Consider the following 21,189-nt stretch of genomic DNA (forward strand, 5'->3'; position numbering starts at 1 on the left):
AGCGGCGCACTCCGAGGAACCGTGGAACTGCTGGTGGAAAGGAAAAAGCTGCAAATGGAATTTGACCTGCTTTCCACACGGAAGGCAGTCCACCAGCTCTGCCAGGCACAGGGGGGCCTTTTACAAGCCTGGAGACAAAGCCAGCCGCATGCTGGCTCACCAGTTGGGGAAACAGGCGGTCGCGAAAGAGATAGCTCAAGTTAGAGACAGTAATGGTAAGATGGTAGGTGAGCAAAAGGACAGAGACTTGACTAGAGTGTGGATTACACAGACCCCTCGCTCTCTTAAATACTGATGCGGAAATTTTAGCGAACGCACAAGTGTGGCGACTGGAGAATTGTCTGCCAGAAGTGAACGCGGAAAATCAGACCGGGCTTGTTAAGAGCAGGCAACTAACAGCGAACATCAGACGCCTGCTGAACGTAACGATGATCCCATCTGGGGAGAGGATACCAGAGGTGATGCTCTGCCCAGACGCCGAGAAAGCCTTTGATCAAATAGAATGGAAATATCTCAAGGAGGCTTGGGTTTGGAGCAGGGTTCACTGGCAGGGTTCACTGCAGACTGGCTGTCCGACCTCTCGGAATCTCTCCAAATGGAGAAAATCAAATTCGCCATCCAAGGGTCAGACGACAGCTTCCACAGAACGTGGGAGCCATTCACCCAATTGTTACGGCACCTGTTTGTGGCCAACAATTATAGCCAGGTAGCCAAGAATCAGGGGAAAGTACCAAGGCATGAGAGGGAGAGATAGACCGGGAGAGGGAGGTGGGGGACAGCTAAAGCTAAGAGAAAAGAAAGGTGAACCACAGGAGGGGGGGAAGAGTGAAGAGACAGAGAACCAGGGTGGTCGGGGGGTGGCAGGGAAATGGTAGCCGGAAGGAGGGCACGGGAAACGATAACAAACTTGGCATCTACAGGAACAGAGAGCAAGGAGAATCCAGGCGAAAGACGGGATGAACGGCTGAAGCGGAGGTGAGCGCGAGACTACAACGGCAGCGAAATCCATCCGGGAGAAGCAAGTGACAATACCAACACCAGATCCATTCGAGTATTGCCCTCTGAAATTGTCTCTCCGGCACCCAAATGTATATCTTACCACCACCACATACACAGATAGTTGCCTACTTATATGTTGTAAATAATATTGCCAATTGTACAGAGTTGCTGCTGTTGAGCTGGTGCATAATACCTTACCAGTTATTTTCTTTTCTTTTTTATTATTACTTTTTTTTTAGAAACATCCGGGCCGGAGAATCGCCGCTCGCCCATTCTCTGAGCGCCCAGCCGTGATTCTCGCCGCGCCGGAATGGGGGGGTGGGAGAATCGCGTCGGGGCGGCAGGGCGCGGCGCCCTGGCGATTCTCCCACCCGTCATGGGGGGGGGGGGGGGGGGGGGGGAGAATTCCGAACACTAATTTTGTGTTGGAGAAACAGGGTACCCATTGGCCATGCTAAATTCCCTTAATTGGAAAAAAAAGAATTGGGTACTCTAAATTAAGGAAAAAAAATGTATAGCTGTAAATATTGAATAGCATTGGAGCCATGGAATGGGATACTTCTTCCACGTTTGCCTGGCGACCTGAAAATCCAGCCCGAGGTCAATGGATTTTTCCATTGTTGGCGTGTTACCCGTGGCTTTCAAGCGATGGGCGGGGTGGATAATCCAGCCCCTAGTCACGGTTACAGTGAGGAGGTCAAATCTTGTTCCCATTGTTGATTATTCTTACTATTGTTGCATTGCCTGTTACATGCAAAACTCAGTTTCCTCTGCCATTTTTTTTGCATCTATAACTCTAAACATCAATGAACATATTTTCAAAACAATATATGGAGGTTAATTGAAAAGATTTACTTAACTCTTAGTTTTCATTTTAATAATACACACACTTATTTTGGGAACTTTCTAAAGATTGGCAAATGTATTGACGAAAGGAAATTTTTTATAGAAACATTAAGAGCCTGCTTGGCATTCAATTAACACAATAGCTGATTTGTTTGTTTTTCAAGTTCCACATTCCCATCTACCTCCAATTATTCCCTCGCCTAACAAGAATCTATCTACTTCTGCCTTAAAATATTCAGTGACCCTGCTTCCACTGCCTGTGAATAATAATAGGTAAGATTTGGGACCTACTTTATCGTAATTCTGCACACACAGTCAACAAATGTAATGGATTTTCTAATAGGTTAATGAAGATGAAAATCATCAAGTAATTAAGAACCAGTAGGTTTGTTTGGATGGATGAGTTAAGTTGATCTTCCTCATCTGTGTCGACTTTGTGATAATATTACTTGTTCTTTCACCCATTTCTGGAATGTCATTACCACTTAAGCCAACAGGTGGCACCGAATGTCAAGCTCGTTCCAGTAGAGCTCAGTTGAAATTCCAGTCAGTGCTGGCTCAGCCACACCGAGAACTAGGCAACACGAGTCCCCCCAGGCATGCTCGCAGCGACCCATCAGTGTCCCACTGCGTGCACATGCTCGCTGACCATCTAATTGCTTTCCCTTCCTTTCCACTCCCTTCCCCACCCCCCACCCCCATCCCCCACCACAGTGGTGACAGTTTTGTGATATGGGTTGAGGTCTCGCAAAAGGTGTTCTGTGCTAATCTAAGCTGCACGAAGGGAACATGGTGCTGCAGAAGCAGAGCGGTGGGATGAGACTCAGGAGACTGAGACCGGAGGGTGGGCTGAGGGCAGACCACTGATAACTGTCTCGGAGGTAAAGGTAAAGTCGCCATAGTCCCAGATGACAATAGGCTGCTTTCTCCTTTGAGGGGACGAGCTGGCTGGTGGTGATTTAACCTGAGGATCTTCACTCATCAGACGAGGGCCAAGGTTGAGAAGGCAGACCTTCATGAATAATCTATTAATTAGACCATTTTTAGCAGTTGTGTGAAAATGGGACCATTTTACTATCTACATTTTAAAAGTTAATTGTGGGGCGGGGTTGCACCAGGCTGAAGGTTCGCTTGGGGTGACAAATAACCTGTGCTTGCCCCACAGAAATTTGTTCTTGGATTCTGCTCAAAAAGACCAAAGGAATCTTTTTTCTGACCATTTGTTTTCTGTGGGGCGCCTCACCCACCGCGACGTTTATTTTTGGAAGTCTGAGTGGCAATGTATATGATTAACCATTTAAATCAATTGTTAGATATTGTGCTTGGCATGTCCAAAATTCCCAATGTGCACAGCTAGTAGGCTGGTCTCTCCACTGGGAATATGAAGGTGAAAGGTTATCCTTCAGTATCATGTTGGAATTTTACTTTTGCACTTTTTAGACAGGTTTGCTAGGTGGTGAAATCCCGGGTTGGTCTCCTTGGGATCTCGCCATCCTACTCTGCTAAACTGTAACATTAGTGGACAAAATTCTGATTATTCTTCTGCTTTCATTTTTTTGATAAATGTTTTTTATTGGGTTTTTAAACAAAGTATATTTACAGTTATGTACACAGAATAAAATTTATATATAGAAGAGAAGAAAACTAAAGAAAAAAAAACTGGTAAGATATTGTGCACTAGCTCAACAACAACAACTCTATACAGTTAGCAATATTATTTTTAACACATAAGTAGGCATCTGTTTGTGGCGGGCGGGGGGGGGGGGGGAGGGGGAACTGGGGAGGTACATATACATTTGGGTGCCGGAGAAACAATTACATTAGTCATGTCCAATACAGAGAGGGCAATACGAGAATGGATCTGATGTTGGTGTTGTCGCTTGCTTCTCCCGGACGGTTTTCGCTGCCGTTGTCGTCTCGCTTTCACCTCCGCTTCGGCCGTTCACCCCGTCTTTCACCCGTATTTTCCTTGCTCTCTGCTCCTGTGTTTGCCAAGTTTGTTATCGTTTCCCGTGCTCTCCTTCTGGCTATCATTCCCTTGCCTCCCTCCCCCTCTCTCTGGTTCCCCTCTATTGTTCCCTGTCTCCTCCCTCTTCCCCCCCCCCCCCCTCCTTCTGCCCCCCTTTCCCCCTCCCCTTCTCCTGTGGTTCGCCTTTCTTTTCTTAGGTTTAGCTGTCCCTCCCTCTCACGCCTTGGCTACTTTCCCCTGATTCTTGGCTACCTGGCTATTCTTCTGCTGGTTCGTTGGCCACAAACAGGTCCCGGAACAGTTGGGTGAATGGCTCCCACGTTCTGTGGAAGCCGTCGTCTGACCCTCGGATGGCAAATTAGATTTTCTCCATTTGGAGAGATTCTGAGAGGTCGGACAGCCAGTCTGCATCTTTGGGTGGTGCTGCTGACCACCAACTGAACAGGATTCTACAGCGGGCGATCAGTTGGAGCCAGCATCCTGCACCATCGCACGTGATTTTGTGGGGAGAAGGAGATTTCCATTGTATTATCTCAAAGCCAAACTGTGTAGAAAAGGCATGTTTCAAGGGTTGCTTGCTTCACTGAGGTTATCCAAAAAGTAACTTGTGCCTTACAGACCAGGAAAGCATCATGTCCAGTCTCCAGTCTGTGTTGAGTTAGTTTATTTTTAGTTAATGCAGGCAAAGGAACTATACAATTCGCCTAATCATTCCTAGGTTTGGGACTTTGGAAGGAGAAGAGTTTATCATTCCAATTCCTGATTACTATTCACGTATTCCTGCTAGAAATACACATCTTTGGGCATAAGATGAATCAAAATAGTTGGGAGTCCCAAAAATCAAAATAATTGGGCATAAGATGGGGGACAAGATTTGGCTTGGCTGTTATTATTCCAATGTCAAACTCATTGCGAAGGATGACACAAATAATAGCCATTTGGCAAGGTTCTTAGTGCTGGTAGAATCATGTACCATCAATTACATCAGCAGATGGGAGAGTTGACAAAATATGTAAGCTTTTAAATAAGAAAGGTGTGGTCCATTTTTCAATTGAATTTTCTTGGTCTGTTTTTTCTGTTTTGACTTTCAGAACCCAGCTGTAACATCAACAGGAAAAACTGTGAATGGCAAAACAAAGGAAAGTGAGGTCTCAGAAACCAGCCAGTCACATCTAATTGTACCAGAGCCCAGCCAGTCACAACCAATGATGCATGGCGCATCCACTCAGCCCGAACTTCTGATGTCATCTTACGGAGCTGACAGTTCTATTCAAGATATCTGGCAGATGTTAGACGGAGGATCCAGTCCTTCTATATCTACTCCACAGAACACAGGTAAAGAAAAGGGCAGAGCATTACTTGAATTAATTTGCTCAATGGTGAAAATGGTGCAGGACAGAGGTTATTTTATTAATTTTTTATATTAAAAAAGTAATGTCAGCATAAGATGGATTACGTGTAATATAAAGTGCTTTATGGTCTTTTGTGCCCTCTTAACTTCTAGGTTTTTTAACTTTCTATTTCACAATCTGAACCTGTCTCTTACTGTACATTTCTTTCTGTTTCTGAGCTTATATTCTCACTTTGAATTTGAACTTCTCCATGGTTAGTTGCTGATTAATTTCTACTGGTTATATTTGAGTGTTGTAGAAGTGCTTGGTGATTTCCAGAGTTGCAAGAATTGGTGCAGTTGGCAGGGTGCAATGCTGGTCATGGAGTAGGCCTTGGTCTGACTTCAAGTGACTGGTGAGACAACTTGCTCCCCATCATCCACCCTTGGCCTGCAGCATGAGGGGGAGATGAAGTACACACTGATTGTCATTTGATTCTGGGGGAGAGATGGTTGGGGAGGTGGTCAGAGAGCCTATTCTGTTATTAAAGTCAGTTCAAGTGGGATTGGTATTCATGACTGAGGGTTGGAGAGATGAGAGTGGCCCTAGGTGTCCTTTATATGACGGTTGCCACCGTGAGTCGGTTGGTTGTCCCCTCCCTGGGGTTTCTTATTGACTTTTTTCATCCTGTTTTTTTTCCCTGGGGAGGTGTAATTCCTCCCCTCTTGACTGGTGGCTGGCTGTCCTCCTCATTGGTGTGTCTCAGGAGGCTGCCCAAGGAGTTGGGGGTGTGGGTTGGATGTGGTGTCTTGACGATTCCTTGCTTCCTGTACGGGGTTGCGGAGTTAGGGTGGAAAAGTGTGCTGAGGTTGGGGTGCTCTTTCAGAGGGTCGGTGCAGACTCAATGGGCCAAATGGCCTCCTTCTGCACTGTGGGAATTCTATGTATCGAGCCAGTTATGTTGTCAGTCTCCTGCATCATCCTGTGCCCATGTATGTAAAGGCATTTTTTCACTTTATGTATGGTATTATTTTCTAACTTTGATGCATCAATTTCAAAGATATATAATCCTAATAAATATACTTGAAAAAAAAAATTTCTTCCTTCATTGTATTCAGGTCATTGAGCCAGACCAGTTCATCTGACAGCGATGACTATCTGGTCCCACTGCCTTCTCAGTGTCTGTCTCGAAAGCCTCCTTTGGGTAGAGGACCTCTCTCCTTCTGTCCACCACCTGCACCCAGGGCTTCAGTAAATCTTCGATCCTTACTGTGCCACTTCTGCATTTTGTTACTTAAGTTCTCTTCCAAAACTTCTGTCACCTTCTGCAGTGAGAATGAACCTCACTTTATATGATGCTAGTCTTGCCCAAGCTTGGGTCCCCTGCCAAGACGTGCAGCTATTAAGCAGCATAATTAGCACTGGGTTGCACATCGTTATAATTTACGCACGGTAGCACAGTGGTTATCACTGTGTCCCAAAGTCGATTCCCGGCTTGGGTCACTGTCTCTGCGGAGTCTGCACGTTCTCCTCGCGTCTGCGTGGGTTTCCTCCGGGTGCTCCGGTTTTGTCCCATAATCCAAACGTGCAGGTTAAGTGGATTGGCCATGCTAAATTGCCCTTAGTGGCCAAAAAGGTTAGGTGGGGTTACGGGGATCGGGTGGAGGCGTGGGCTTATGTAGGGTGCTCTTTCCAAGGGCCAGTGCAGGCTCGATGGGCCGGATGGCCTCCTTCTGCACAGTAAATTCCATGATTCTATGATTTAAATTAGCAGGCAGCTCAAACTTCACTTACTGCTTGTATCGCAACAAATGGTGGGGGTTAGTCACACATTATAATTTCCGTGTTCATTTTCAGGTTTTGTCCAATTTTCTCCCTTCACACAAAAGGATACTGGAGGATAGCTGGTCCAATAGACTTGTAGCCTAGCAAGAATCAATACCTCCAGAGTAGTTGGAGATGCAATAAGGATCTTAATTTTCTTTCAGCCATCACTGCATTTCCACTATTTATTTATCTGCTATTTGCATTTGCAAATCTAAAAGCAATCAGTCTTGTTGACATTGCTGTTAAGCAATCAATAAAGATATCATCCCAACTGGACATTGACTGGAATTTATTTAATCAGGCTCATAAAGATATCTTGGTCCTATTGGGCTAACGTTTCCTAGAAGTGGTAAAGATTATCAATTCTGTTCTTCGCTCTGCCCCTACCCCCATATCAGTCTGAGTAGTTTTATTGGGATAAGCCGGAGAACCATTCAGTCTCTTGTTTCTTTTTCTATAAATTTAGAGTACCCAATTCATTTTTTCCAATTACGGGGCAATTTAGCATGGCCAATCCACCTACCCTGCACATCTTTGGGTTATGAGGGCAAATCCCACACAAGCATGGGGAGAATGTGCAAACTCCACACGGCCAGTGACCCAGAGCCGGGATCGAACCTGGGACCTCGGCGCCGTGAGGCAGCAGTGCTAACCACTGCACCACCGTACTGCCATTCAGCCTCTTGTTAATACTCAGAACTGCTTTCGAAGCTTTTCCACTTTTTCATAAAACTGCTCCATTTATACTAGAAAGCACTGGGTTTCAGGAGGGGGACACAATACAATGAAGCAGTAAAAACATGATTGCATGTTTTCTATTTCACAGGGCCTCCAGAAGCTTATCCAAGCTTTAGTGAGGTACTGTCAAAGAATTGTTGGTAAGTTGCTGCAGAATTCCTTGTAGATGGTTATAGGTGTGGTGTACCAGTGGTGGATAGGACATCAATTAAGCCAGCTGCTTTGTCCTGGATGGTGTAGAATTATTGAGTTTTTGGAGTTGCATTCATCCAGGCAAGTAGAGAGTATTCCATCACAGTCTTGACTTCTGTCTTGTCTATGCTGGAAAGGCTTTGGGGAAATCAAGAGCCTCTGACCTGATGTTATAGCCACAGTATTTATATGCTGGAATATGTTTTTAAGGATGTCTTAATAAAGATATGGTATGATTACAACAAGTCAACATGGCTTTACAAAAGGAAAATCCTATTTGACATTCCTGTTAAGAGTTTTCTGAAGGTGTAAATGGTAGGGTAGATAAAGCAAAACCAATCGATGTGGTTTACCTGGGATTTCTAAAACATATTCAATATGCTGTGTGTCCTGGCGCATAAAAATGGGCCAGTTTGGGGAAAATATTGAGAAAGTTTTACCCTACTGGGATTCAGACCTAAAGAGGAGAATTTCCTGTCTTCCCGCTCCGAAGCCCGCAATATTTTTATGACCAGTGGAAATTTTTTACAGGTCACTTGAGAGACTTAGACCATAAGACATAGGAGCGGAAGTAAGGCCATTCGGCCCATCGAGTCCACTCCACCATTCAATCATGGCTGATTTCAACTCCATTTACCCGCTCTCTCTCCATAGCCCTTAAATTCTTGATTTCTCGAGGAATTATCAACTTCTGTCTTAAAGACACTCAACGTCCCGGCCTCCACCGCCCTCTGTGGCAATGAATTTGCCCTGGATGGTGTAGAATTATTGAGAGTTGTTGGAGTTGCATTCATCCAGGCAAGTAGAGAGTATTCCATCACAGTCTTGACTTCTGTCTTGTCTATGCTGGAAAGGCTTTGGGGAAATCAAGAGCCTCTGACCTGATGTTATAGCCACAGTATTTATATGCTGGAATATGTTTTTAAGGATGTCTTAATAAAGATATGGTATGATTACTACAAGTCAACAGCACAGCCCCGGGCTAACAAAGGAGAGCAGCGCTTAAACCACTCCTGCACAGCCAAACCCACACAGCTCGCAGCCATGAAACCAAGAAGACCAGTCCCACGATTCAGGGATGCCGACCTGGGCAGATTACTGGATGTGGAGAGACCAGACGGGATGACCAGTTCGCCAGAGGGTCTCGGAGGGGCGGCCAGTGCCGCCTGGGAGGAAGTGGCAGCGGCCGTCTGCTGGGGAGTGTGACTAGGAGGACCGGCACCCACAGCTGCAAGAAAACCAATGACCTCCATTGGGCTGCACGGGTGTGTTGGCACCGGATCCCTGAACCCCCCACCATGAGTATTCCCCCCACCTTTCTGTGCCCCGGCCCACCCATGTCCAGCAGAGCCGCCTACACCCCCCCCCCCCCCCCAAGAGGGGCCGTCTCACCAACCCCCCCCCCCCACCCCGCGATGAATGACATGTGTGGCTAATGATGCCCCCTCTGTCCCCGCAGGAGAAGTTGGTCCACAACAGGTGGGAGAGGGCCCAGATGTGCGGCGGGGTGCCGGACATCAGAGTCCTCACCCCCTTTGAGAAACATGCCCTGGAGATCGCAAGTTTGGCCAAGGTCAGATCAGTAACCAATGCAGAGGTTGGCGTATGGTGCAAAGGTGAGGATCCACTGGCCCCCACCCAGATGAACTGCCATATGCGAATTGTTAATGCCTCACAGAATGACCCATCCCTCCCACTGATCACATGTCCATTCTTCCGCAGGATCTCCATCTAAGGGCGACGGCCCTTCCGGTGTGGTCCAGCTCCCCGCCGCCCATGAGAACTTCAGAGGAGAGCTCCAAGGATGCCGCTGTTGAAGCTTCACAGCTTTCATCCCCACCCTCCACCAGAGCAGAGACACACATGTCGGTGGGCAACGGTAGTTCTAGTGAGCACTACACAGTTGGTGATGCACATCCGGTGGAGGCAGGAACACCTAGGACAGACGGAGGGTTGCTGGATCACAAGACCCAACTGGGTCCCAGTCAGAGGCTGAGCCTCTGAACCAGGTTTACCCAGAGCTGATGTAGATGTGGTGCGGCCATGAGATTCAAAGGGGGATGTCAGCGACCCTCCAGCAGGTCCATAACCGATTGGAGGAATCCTAGAGTCTAAAGGCGCAGCAGATAGCACTGGCAATGCATGGCACCGAGGCCAACACTGCTAGGGTGGCAACCACAGTGGAGAGCCTGGTGAACAACATCGGCAGCATGGGTGGAGTTGTCCAAGGTGTGGCTCAGTCAGTGACGGCCATGGCTGAGCGCCTCGACAGCATGTCCCAGTCACTGGGGGATGTGACCCAGTACCAGGCGGACCTTGATGAGGCGCTGCGCAGCATGTTCCAGTCTCAGACGGACATTACCAAAGCCCTCTAGACAACGTCCCGGCTGCTAGAGGAGGTCTCCCAGTCCCATTTGGTCGTAGCCGAGCCACTGCGGGACATATACATTCTCAGATGGGCATAGCCGAAGCACTGCAGAGCATGTTCTGATCGCTGGGGGGCATGGCATTGCTAGGGTGCTCCAGAGCATGTCCCAGTCACTGGCATTGCTGAGGGCGTTCATAGAATCATAGAATTTACAGTGCAGAAGGAGGCCATTCGGCCCATCGAGTCTGCAACGGCTCTTTGAAAGAGCACCCTACCCAAGCCCACACCTCCACCCTATCCCCATAACCCAGTAACCCCACCCAACACTAAGGGCAATTTTTTAGACACTAAGGGCAATTTAGCATGGCCAATCCACCTAACCTGCACATCTTTGGACTGGGAGGAAACTGGAGCACCCGGAGGAAACCCACGCACACATGGGGAGGATGTGCAGACTCCGCACAGACAGTGACCCAAGTTGGGAATCGAACCTGGGACCCTGGAGCTGTGAAGCAATTGTGCTAACCACCATGCTACCGTGCTGCCCATGCTGCAGACATTGGGAAGCCGCCAGGGTTGGCAGAGCCAGATGACGCAGGGGTAGCTGGGACTCGATCCAGCTGCCCTTCCTTCCAGGGTGAACCCCAGGGCCCCATGGGCACCAACTTGGAGGAGGGGGCACTGGATGCCAACCCAGAGCCACCCTACAGAGTGGCGATGGTGCCACCTGCTCCCCCAAGGACCATCCCTCTGACAGCGGCGCATTTTAGAGTCAGCACCCAGACCAGCGTGGCATGGCAAGGCATGTGCTGCCGGCAAATGCACCGGGGCCCTCCAGCCCCAGAGGACTCCCGCCATGGGCATAAAATAATGAAAAATCATTGAGTGATTCAATCTGGCACTTTTTTCTGCAATGCATGCCAATCACCAATCCCATGCCCCATCTCCCCGGACATGGAATTCCTGAATGCCTCCCCTCTCCCGGCATGCCCTGCCCATGCACCCCTAGCTGCAGTGGGGTCCCTGCTCACTGGACCCCACACCCTGTACCACAGACACCTGCACCTTAATGATAGGACCAGGGTTACCTAGACCAGGCGCTGGTCCCCTCCCAGGTGCACACACCTACCCAAGTCTAAATTATTAATGTATTAATGGGCCCAAGTACTGAACCCTGGGGAACACTATATACCTCACTCAGTCAAAAAAAACAGCTATTTACCACTGCTTTCTGTTTTCTAGCGTTGCCAACTGCAATTAAATATATTCAAGGAGGTTTCATCACTTGTCTTTCCCCATGCTCCAACCATTAGCCGACACTTCCATCTTTGTGGCACACTACCTTCCAATCCCAAATGGAAAATAAAAATACTCATTGCTCAGCTTGACTGTGTAGGAAATCGAAATTTTCAATATTTTTATATCTGGTAAAGAGAAATATTCAAAGAAAAAACAGTTTTTTTATTGTATCTAATATTTCTCCAGGACTGCGCGCATCAGTATCCTGAAGATTAATCTTCAATTCCTGGAGTCTCCAGGCCAATCCTCTCTCCTTCTCCCTTTATATTCAGGGTCTGATTGTCATATATCTGTCATGGTCCAATAAATCTGAAGGCAAAAGCAATGTTTAAAATTAGATAAATATACACCTAATTTCCAGCTCATTTACCATTGAATGCATTGCAAAATAATTTCCTGAATATAACTAATTACTCTCAGCTAAAATACAACAGTATTTAAATGTAAAATGGAAACTTTTTTAAAATCTCAATCTCTGTTAAAGCACTGACTGTGCATGAACCTCATGCCTTGCAGATGATGCACAATACCGATTATCAGCAAACCCCCATCTTTCAAGGCAGCATGTTGCAAAAATACTATCTGGGATGTAAGTGATTACTGAGGGTGCTGAGCAGATCTGGCAGTCCCACATGATACAAGAGATGGTATCATTGAGCAATATATACAGTACTGCTGATTTTCACTAATGTGTGTGTCTGTCTGTACTTTGCATCTGTGTGCATTTATTTCCCAATTGGGCATTCGTCTTTGAGCCAAGCCAGTAACCCAGACCAATTGACTTTGGGAGGACATTACAGCTGAGCCTTTTCCCTGTTCTCAGCATGTACAGGTACACACAAAACAGTTATTGGGCAGAATTTTACACTTGCCCCAAGGTGGGTTCTGAGGTGGGGGGAGCGTAAAATTTAATGGATGGGATTCCCCCCGGAAACCCATGCACCCAGAAACAATTTCACATTTGGGCGGGCAGGGCCTTGGGCGGGAATCCCGTCCTTTCACTTATTCAGGATCTTAAGTGACCACTTAAGTGCCTTTTTCCATCCAGTCTCAATTTTTAGGCTGGCAGGAGCAGGTGCAGGCAGAGTGGGAAACTGACAACACAACCTTTTCCCATCTCTTGCAGGAACATCTTCTCAGACTTAGAGTGCCCTCCCCTCCAGCACCTTGATCTCCAGGACTCCCTTCCTTCCCGGCCTAACCCCCAATACTGCAGTTCCCAGCCCCCCTCCCCCTCCAGGGTATCCCCTGCTCTCCTGCCCACCTTTCTAACGGTCCCAGGACTTAGTTCCAGACAGAGAACTGCAGTTTTGCTTCTGGCCACTGCAGCACTGTGCTTGGCCCTAACTTGGAGCTGTCCTCCAATCTGATTGTCCAACAGCTCTCGCGGGTGGAACCCCCTTCCCTCAAGTGATCGTTAAATGGCAGTGGGAGCTCCAGAGTCAACAGTACCGTATTACCCGCCGACTCGAGAGGTGACGAGCGCCATTTGCTTGCCATCCTTAAAATCCTACCCAGTGACCAGGAACTGGAACCATAGCTCAGATTGCTGGAGGAATCCAACAGCCTTCGTGGCTGAGATTACCCTCAGTGTTGAATGGGACCTGAGCCCCTCCTGGGCTGTAACAGTTCATTGTTCCACTGGACGGTGCATTTACTCACTGCGCCATTCATGCAACCATTTATTTTTTTTAAATAAATTTAGAGTACCCAATTAATTTTTTTCCAATTAAGGGGCAATTTAGCATAGCAAATCCACCTAGCCTGCACATCTTTGGGTTGTGGGGGCGAAACCCACGTGAACACTGGGAGAATTTGCAAACGCCACACGGACAGTGACCCAGAGCCGGGATCAAACCTGGGACCTCAGCGCTGTGAGGCAACAGTGCTAACCACTGTGCCACCGAGCTGCCCCCATGCAACCATTTCTGCTGAATTTCAAATAAAAGCTTTGCAACAAAATTGCAGCTTTATTCCTGGAATTGAATTGAATTTTACTTTGTTGCATATTTCAGGTCAGGCACTTGTTTGTTTTGGGCCAACAGAGACTTATCTTGGGAACAGTTTGATTGCACAGTACTGTCTGTTGACTGGGTGGAAAGGTTATCTGTTTTGGGAACTATTTGAAATAATTATGACACTTTAGATTGTGTCTACATCAAGGGAACTGTGTCTACGTCAGGGAACTGCTGCCTCTCAGCAGACAACCTGACTGAATAAATGATTAACCAACAATGCAAGACTGGCAAATATCAGTAGCTCAGCACATGGGGTGATCACAATCTAGACTACCCTAACTTGCACTCAGTGGATTATGCAACAAATTTCAGACAGGAGAAAGTTCCTTCAATTTTGAAATATGACATTGCAAATCCAGATCAAGCAATTTTGCAACTACATCAACTGATACTTTCCAGCAAGCTGTTTAACTTATTTCTAATTAGCTCTTATGCAAGTATTAAATTCAGCATAAATAAAATGTTTCAAGACATTTCATGCATTCTTTTATGCAGACAGTATAATTTCTGCAGTGTTCTACATACAAAAAAATGAACAAAGATGTTCAGAACCTGATTTTTTTGTTTTATTAAAATCCTGAACCACTTCCATTTAGCGGCTTAAAATTTAGCAGCTTAAAATCAGCCACTATAAAATTCTGCAGATAGCAGAAGTCCATTATTTATGTAGATTATATTTTCAAATTTTTGTAAACGCAAGCACAGCAATTAAGTTTCTTTGTCTAACAGTTTTTTTGAAAATAAGATTGAATAGGTAGTTACTAGATTTGGTACACATTTCCAGTGGACAAACGGACTAGAAGAGATCAATATTAAAACAGGACATTGACTTTTTGACGAACAAGATCTTGCGCAGCAAAGGAATTAAGTGAGAGAAAAATCCAGTGTATAATCCAGTAATTAACACCCATTCTGAAGGAGAAGTCAGACAGCTGCCGATTTCCTGTCTGTTTCAAACAGATGTGAAACAAAACGATGGTACAATTGAAAATGTTTTGGAAATTGGTGCGTCAGTTCTGAATTTTACGTAACTGTACAGGAAAGCAGAACGGTTTCATAAATGGGAAGAACATGTGCATGATGATTCATGAATAATGAATCAGGGAAATAATTAGTTCCCCTGAGCAAATAAATAAGTGGAAAGTGAAAACTGGTGACAGGTGGGGAATTACTGACTGTAGATATGCAGAAAATGCCCAAAGGTAGTTGGCCAATTGTGCATAATCAAAACACCTAGAACACACATTCTGGTAGGAATGCGGTAAAGTGAGCAGCAGGGTGTCCAGGATTGGCATGAGACATGCTTGGCAGTTCCTTGCTGACTGGGCATCATTAGTATTCCAACCAAACCAGCGACTTGATTGTAAGAAGTATCTCCCTTGTTGTTAAAACTGGGGACCCCAAAAAAATGGTTCCTGGCTCAAGGTAAGTGGTTAGTGGGAGCTCGACAACGGAATCAGGACAGAAGGTACGACTACAGCCCTACAGAATCCACCTGACAATGCCAACCTACAGCAGGTAGCTGGGGTAAGGAAGGGCTTACAGCTTTCTTGTGGTGCTCAGAAAACATTTCCAAGTCTTTCTGGTCCACTAGGCACTCATTAAAATGTTACAATCATGGCCTTGGCCACTGTTTCTGGCAGGTTTACAATGACTACTCAGGGCTTGGGTTAAATCAGCAAATTATATCATTTGACGAACAGAGGTAAGAGTAAACTATCCAAAGAGTTGTTGGTTAAAATGCTTAATCCTTCCTCTATTTCGACCAAGTTTGTAGCTTTTCAAATGTTTTACTTTGTTATTCTTATGTGGTTGCCAGGAGCTGGTGAGTGTGATATGTGGGGTGGCGTTCTCTCAGTTGTCCAGATACAGTATAAAAGGTTAATGTTTATTTACAGGTCTTCAGACACACAGCAAAACAGAAAAAAGGAAATGAATAGCTAGCTCTTCATTGAAATGAACTTTTATGCAGTTCTGCACACAGCAAGTCCCTTCACTCTTCAAGACAGCCTTCTCTCATTCACCAAGTGAGCGTCTCTTCAAGCAGGACTCCATGCTCTGTTTATATAGTCTGATTAGGCTGCAAAAAATGAGGAATCAGTGCAATGAGGATCAGCTGTCATGTGACACTGTGGCCATCTTGTGGAAACTTTGTCCAGAAACTGGAGGATAGTATGGAGGAAATTCCACCCTTGCAGCACACAGCCAGTCCTGGTGGCACCACATATCTCCTTCCTGTCACCCAGGAAGCAACCTTGGCCTGCCGACTGAACATGTGGGGCAGGGTATCTGCATTAACTTGTCTGGAACCAACCCAGTGTGCCACGTTGAAACTAAATGCCTGCAGAGCCCAAGACCATTTTGTGATGTGGTCATTCTGGTCATTTTTTCTGAAACAATCATTTTGCCATGCCTCAGGGATTCTGTAGGGCTGTAGTCGTACCTTCTGTCCTGGTTCATTTTTTCCAGAATGTTGAGTTTTTCCTGGAATTTGAGAACACATCATTCTTCTTGGGCACCAATCCACATACATCTCGCCTTTGGGAGGACATGAGATTCTCCCTCTTCACTTCCTTTGCCCTGTCCTTATTGACAGGCTCTGGGTTCAGTGAGTTCTCTAGTATCTCCCAGTCTTCAAAAGATTGACATGGTAGATCTGCCCATTTTCTCTTAACCTGATTGCCTGACTTTATTGGTGACTGGTCTCACATTCTCGAATGATTGCGTAAGGTCCCTTCCAGTTCACCAGGATCTTATATTCAGTGGTTGATACCAATATCAGGACACATTTATTGGTTGAAACTCTCGGATGGTGGTGCTCTTATTGTGTCCCGTCGCTTGGTTGTCGTGAGCCCTTTCCTTCACCTCGGGTCCAGGCAGTTCCACTGTTGAGAGCCGTCTTTACGCTTATCTTCAGGAGGGTCCCCATCCTTTTACCCCTAACAGGCCACAGCATCTGATGCAATACTCTCGGGCTGCTCCCATAGTGCCTGGAACAAAAATGGCAATCTTGACCAATCAATACTTGATATAGCAAGTGCTTTACAATGCCAACCTTGGCCTGGTAATCCCCTTAGGTGTTTGAAAGTGGAGTTGCACTGTGGGATATGTCTGTGTGTCCCCATTGTTATGACACCTTGGGCTAGGGCGTGGTCAATTCCAGTTGTTGGAATATCTCCTCCAACTGCACCATATGTTCTTTCCATGTGTCACTATACACTACCATATCATCCAAGTAGACCACACAGACACTCCAGCCACTACTTGGGACATAAGCTGTTGGAAATTTGCTGGTGCATTTTTGAATCCCAATAGCATTACCCTGCATTGAAACAACTCTTGGGGCGTTACAAAAGCAGATATCTCCTTCACCCTGGGTGTTAACAGGACCTGCCAATATCCTTTCGACAGATCAATCTTTAACTGGAAGGAGGCACTACCTTTTCTATCAATTCAGTCCTTCAGTCTTAGAATTGGATACAAATCTATTTTGATGATTGCATTTATTTTCCGAAAATCTGTGCAGAACCACGTGATTCCATCCGGCTTAGGCACTAACACTATCGGCGGGCTCCAATTGCTCCTACAGTGCTCAATTAAGACATTTTCCAACATATATTGGATCTCTAACTCTGACTGAGCCAGTTTTCATGGATTCACCCAATATGGGTGTTGCTTTATTAGTTTGGAGTTTCCCATGTCTACACCTACTTCATGACTAGTTAACGGAGTGCACCCTGGTGTGCCCTACAAATTTGTCTATATTTTTTCAGTAACTTTATTAGATCGTTCCGCTGTCTTTCCAAATAGGCAAACTGAGCCTCTAATTGTCCTAAGATATCTGTATTTGTTAATTGTGCTGCCAGAGGGGGGTCATTCTGTGGACTGTCTACCTCTTCTCCTACCTCACTCTTCCCATTACTGTTTTCTTCCACAATTTGTACCACCTGACACATTTGTCCTTTTCCATCCTCCCCCCTACCGTAGTATTTCTTTAACATGTTTAGACGACATAACCGGTCCTCCTTCCTAGTCTGGAGTATTGATTAAGTAAGTTACCTTACTCACTCTCCTAACCACCTTATAGGGGCCACTGACTTCCACTTTCAGAGGTTCACCCTACAACAGTAACAATACTAATACCTCATCCCCAGCCTGGAAAGTTCGGGACCTAGCTTCTTCATCGGCCCACAATTTCATTCTGACTGCCGAAACCTTTAAATGCTCTCGGGCTACCTGACAAGCTCCTTTGAGTCTTTCCAGGATCATGGATATATAATCTAACATGGAGGATTTGTCCTGTGGTTTTAGAAACTTCTCTTTTATCAATTTTAATGAACCCCGTGTCTCTTGGCCATAAACAAACTCAAATAGGCTAAGGCCAGTGGATTCGTTCAGAGAATCTCTGGTGACAATAGTAAAAAATCCAATCCCTTGTTCCAACCTCTTGGATATTCATGGCAATAGGCCCTAATCATGGTTTTGAGAGTTTGATGATGTCTTTCCAAAGCTCCCTGAGTTTGTGGATGATCAGCAATTGATCTTAATTGTTTGATACTCAAACTGCAAACTATGTCCTGGAAAATCTTAGACAGGAAGTTAGAGCCCTAGTCAGATTGTACTTCTAAGGGTAGGCCACAACGTATGAAAAACTACATCCATTTTTCCATCACTACCTTAGCGGTAATGGTTTGCAAAGGTATAGCTTCTGGAAATTGAGTAGACATATCCATGCCATGGCTTTTAAAATGTACTGATGCCCTGCCTTCCTTTTAATGCAATGGTCCTACGCAATCTACTAACACCCAAATAATACCTCCCTAGCTTTAGCTGGTATTTCTATTTTTAAATTCACCTGCCAATTTGACCAATGCCTTTTCAAAGCCCTTTTAAATAAACCAAAGACAAGCCGCCCACCTGAAGAAAAATCTTAACAGCTTCCAGAGCCTCGGTGTGGCTGGGAATTTTAATAGAGTCCTTGCACTTGGAAAAGGTGAAATTTGCTCTGAGGTGGGCGCGTGAGGGGTTCCATAAGAGATGGGGTTTGTTTATACTACATTTCAAAGAGCTAGCTACTGTCAGCTGCTGGGGTGGAGGGAGCAAGGTGGGGTGGTTGCTTAGGGTGTCAGGTTTACTTTGTACTGTTGTGTGCTTCAAATGTTAAACATTTTGAATAATCCTGTTATATTGCTACAAACCTGTAACGCAAACTTTACCGTCTAACATTCCAAAGATCCCGGATGAGCCTCCAAATTATGTTATGACACCCTGGGCTAGGGTGCAGTCAATTCCATCCCCCTTGACCCAGAGTCACAACTCAATTGAATTAACCAATAATTCTTAGAAAAATAATAAAAGAGAAAAAAAAAGAATCTTTGTTTCAGATGGTTGTCTTGAGCACATTGTCCTTTAAACCTGGCTTTCAGGTCAAGGTTTCTGGTTTCCAGTCTGCAATGGGTTTCATTGTAGATTCATTTAGGTCTCTGCAGTTTCAGAAATACAGTAGATTTTCTGGAGAAAACACAATGAAAGAGAGCAGGTCCTTTCCCGGAGTGTCCAGGATTCAAACTGAGCTCCTTGGGTCTCTGAAAATCATTCCACTCATAAGACCTAATCACCACCTGTTAGCAGGCAGAATACAGCCTTTTTTTTAAAATAAATATTTTATTGAAAATTTTTGGTCAACCAACACAGTACATTGTGCATCCTTTACACAATATTATAACAACACAAATAACAATGACCTATTTTATAAACAAAAAATGAATAAATAATAAATAACAAAAATGAAAACTAACCCTAATTGGCAACTGCCTTATCACAAGTAACACTCTCCAAAAATATAATTTAACAGTCCAATATATAATTATCTGTCGCAACGACCTATACATATTATACAGTATATATTAACAACCCTGAGAGTCCTTCTGGTTCCTCCTCCCCCCCTCCTCCCCCCCCCCCCCCCCCCCCCCCCACTCCCCCCGATCCTGGGCTGCTGCTGCTGCCTTCTTTTTTCCATTCCATCTATCTTTCTGCGAGGTATTCGACGAACGGTTGCCACCGCCTGGTGAACCCTTGAGCCGACCCCCTTAGAACGAACTTAATCCGCTCTAGCTTTATAAACCCTGCCATGTCATTTATCCAGGTCTCCACCCCCGGGGGCTTGGCTTCTTTCCACATTAACAATATCCTGCGCCGGGCTACTAGGGACGCAAAGGCCAAAACATCGGCCTCTCTCGCCTCCTGCACTCACGGCTCTTGTGCAACCCCAAATATAGCCAACCCCCAGCTTGGTTCGACCCGGACCCCCACTACTTTTGAAAGCACCTTTGTCACCCCCATCCAAAACCCCTGTAGTGCCGGGCATGACCAAAACATATGGGTATGATTCGCTGGGCTTCTCGAGCACCTCGCACACCTATCCTCCACCCCAAAAAATTTACTGAGCCGTGCTCCAGTCATATGCGCCCTGTGTAATACCTTAAACTGAATCAGGCTTAGCCTGGCACACGAGGACGACGAGTTTACCCTGCTTAGGGCATCTGCCCACAGCCCCTCCTCGATCTCCTCCCCCAGCTCTTCTTCCCATTTCCCTTTTAGTTCATCTACCATAGTCTCCCCTTCGTCCCTCATTTCCCTATATATATCTGACACCTTACCATCCCCCACCCATGTCTTTGAGATCACTCTGTCCTGCACCTCTTGTGTCGGGAGCTGCGCGAATTCCCTCACCTGTTGCCTCGCAAAAGTCCTCAGTTGCATATACCTGAATACATTCCCTTGGGGCAACCCATATTTCTTGGTCAGCGCTCCCAGACTCGCGAACTTCCCATCCACAGACAGATCTTCCAGTTGCGTTATTCCTGCACTTTGCCACATTCCATATCCCCCATCCATTCCCCCCGGGGCAAACCTATGGTTGTTTCTTATCGGGGACCCCCCCAAGGCTCCAGTCTTTCCCCTATGCCGTCTCCACTGTCCCCAAATCTTCAGTGTAGCCACCACCACCGGGCTTGTGGTGTAGTTCCTCGGTGAGAACGGCAATGGGGCTGTCACCATAGCCTGTAGGCTAGTCCCCCTACAGGACGCCCTCTCTAATCTCTTCCACGCCGCTCCCTCCTCCTCTCCCATCCACTTACTCACCATTGAAATATTAGCGGCCCAATAATACTCACTTAGGCTCGGTAGTGCCAGCCCCCCCCCCTATCCCTGCTACGCTGTAAGAATCCCTTCCTCACTCTCGGGGTCTTCCCGGCCCACACAAAACCCATGATGCTCTTTTCAATCCTTTTTAAAAAAGCCTTCGTGATCACCACCGGGAGGCACTGAAACACAAAGAGGAATCTCGGGAGGACCACCATCTTAACCGCCTGCACCCTCCCTGCCAGTGACAGGGATACCATATCCCATCTCTTGAAATCCTCCTCCATTTGTTCCACCAACCGCGTTAAATTTAACCTATGCAATGTGCCCTAATTCTTGGCTATCTGGATCCCCAGGTAACAAAAGTCCCTTGTTACCTTCCTCAACGGTAGGTCCTCTATTTCTCTACTCTGCTCCCCTGGATGCACCACAAACAACTCACTTTTCCCCATGTTCAAT

The 21,189-nt window shown here is 46.1% G+C and overlaps 1 protein-coding gene across 3 annotated transcripts in view; it reads left to right on the forward strand.

The window, feature by feature from the left end:
* ccdc57 (coiled-coil domain containing 57) overlaps positions 1-21,189 on the forward strand; it is a 288,211-nt gene that overhangs the window by 250,203 nt on the left and 16,819 nt on the right. For 2 of the 3 annotated variants that reach the window (XM_072483406.1, XM_072483407.1), the window contains one exon: positions 4,906-5,149. In XM_072483406.1, coding sequence (XP_072339507.1) covers positions 4,906-5,149 — 244 coding nt within the window. Of the gene's footprint in view, positions 1-2,009; positions 2,119-4,905; positions 5,150-21,189 lie in introns of those variants that run through there. The other variant, XM_072483408.1, reaches the window with a different exon arrangement.

Source organism: Scyliorhinus torazame, chromosome 18 (assembly GCF_047496885.1).
Source record: "Scyliorhinus torazame isolate Kashiwa2021f chromosome 18, sScyTor2.1, whole genome shotgun sequence".
Taxonomy (NCBI): Eukaryota; Metazoa; Chordata; class Chondrichthyes; order Carcharhiniformes; family Scyliorhinidae; genus Scyliorhinus; species Scyliorhinus torazame.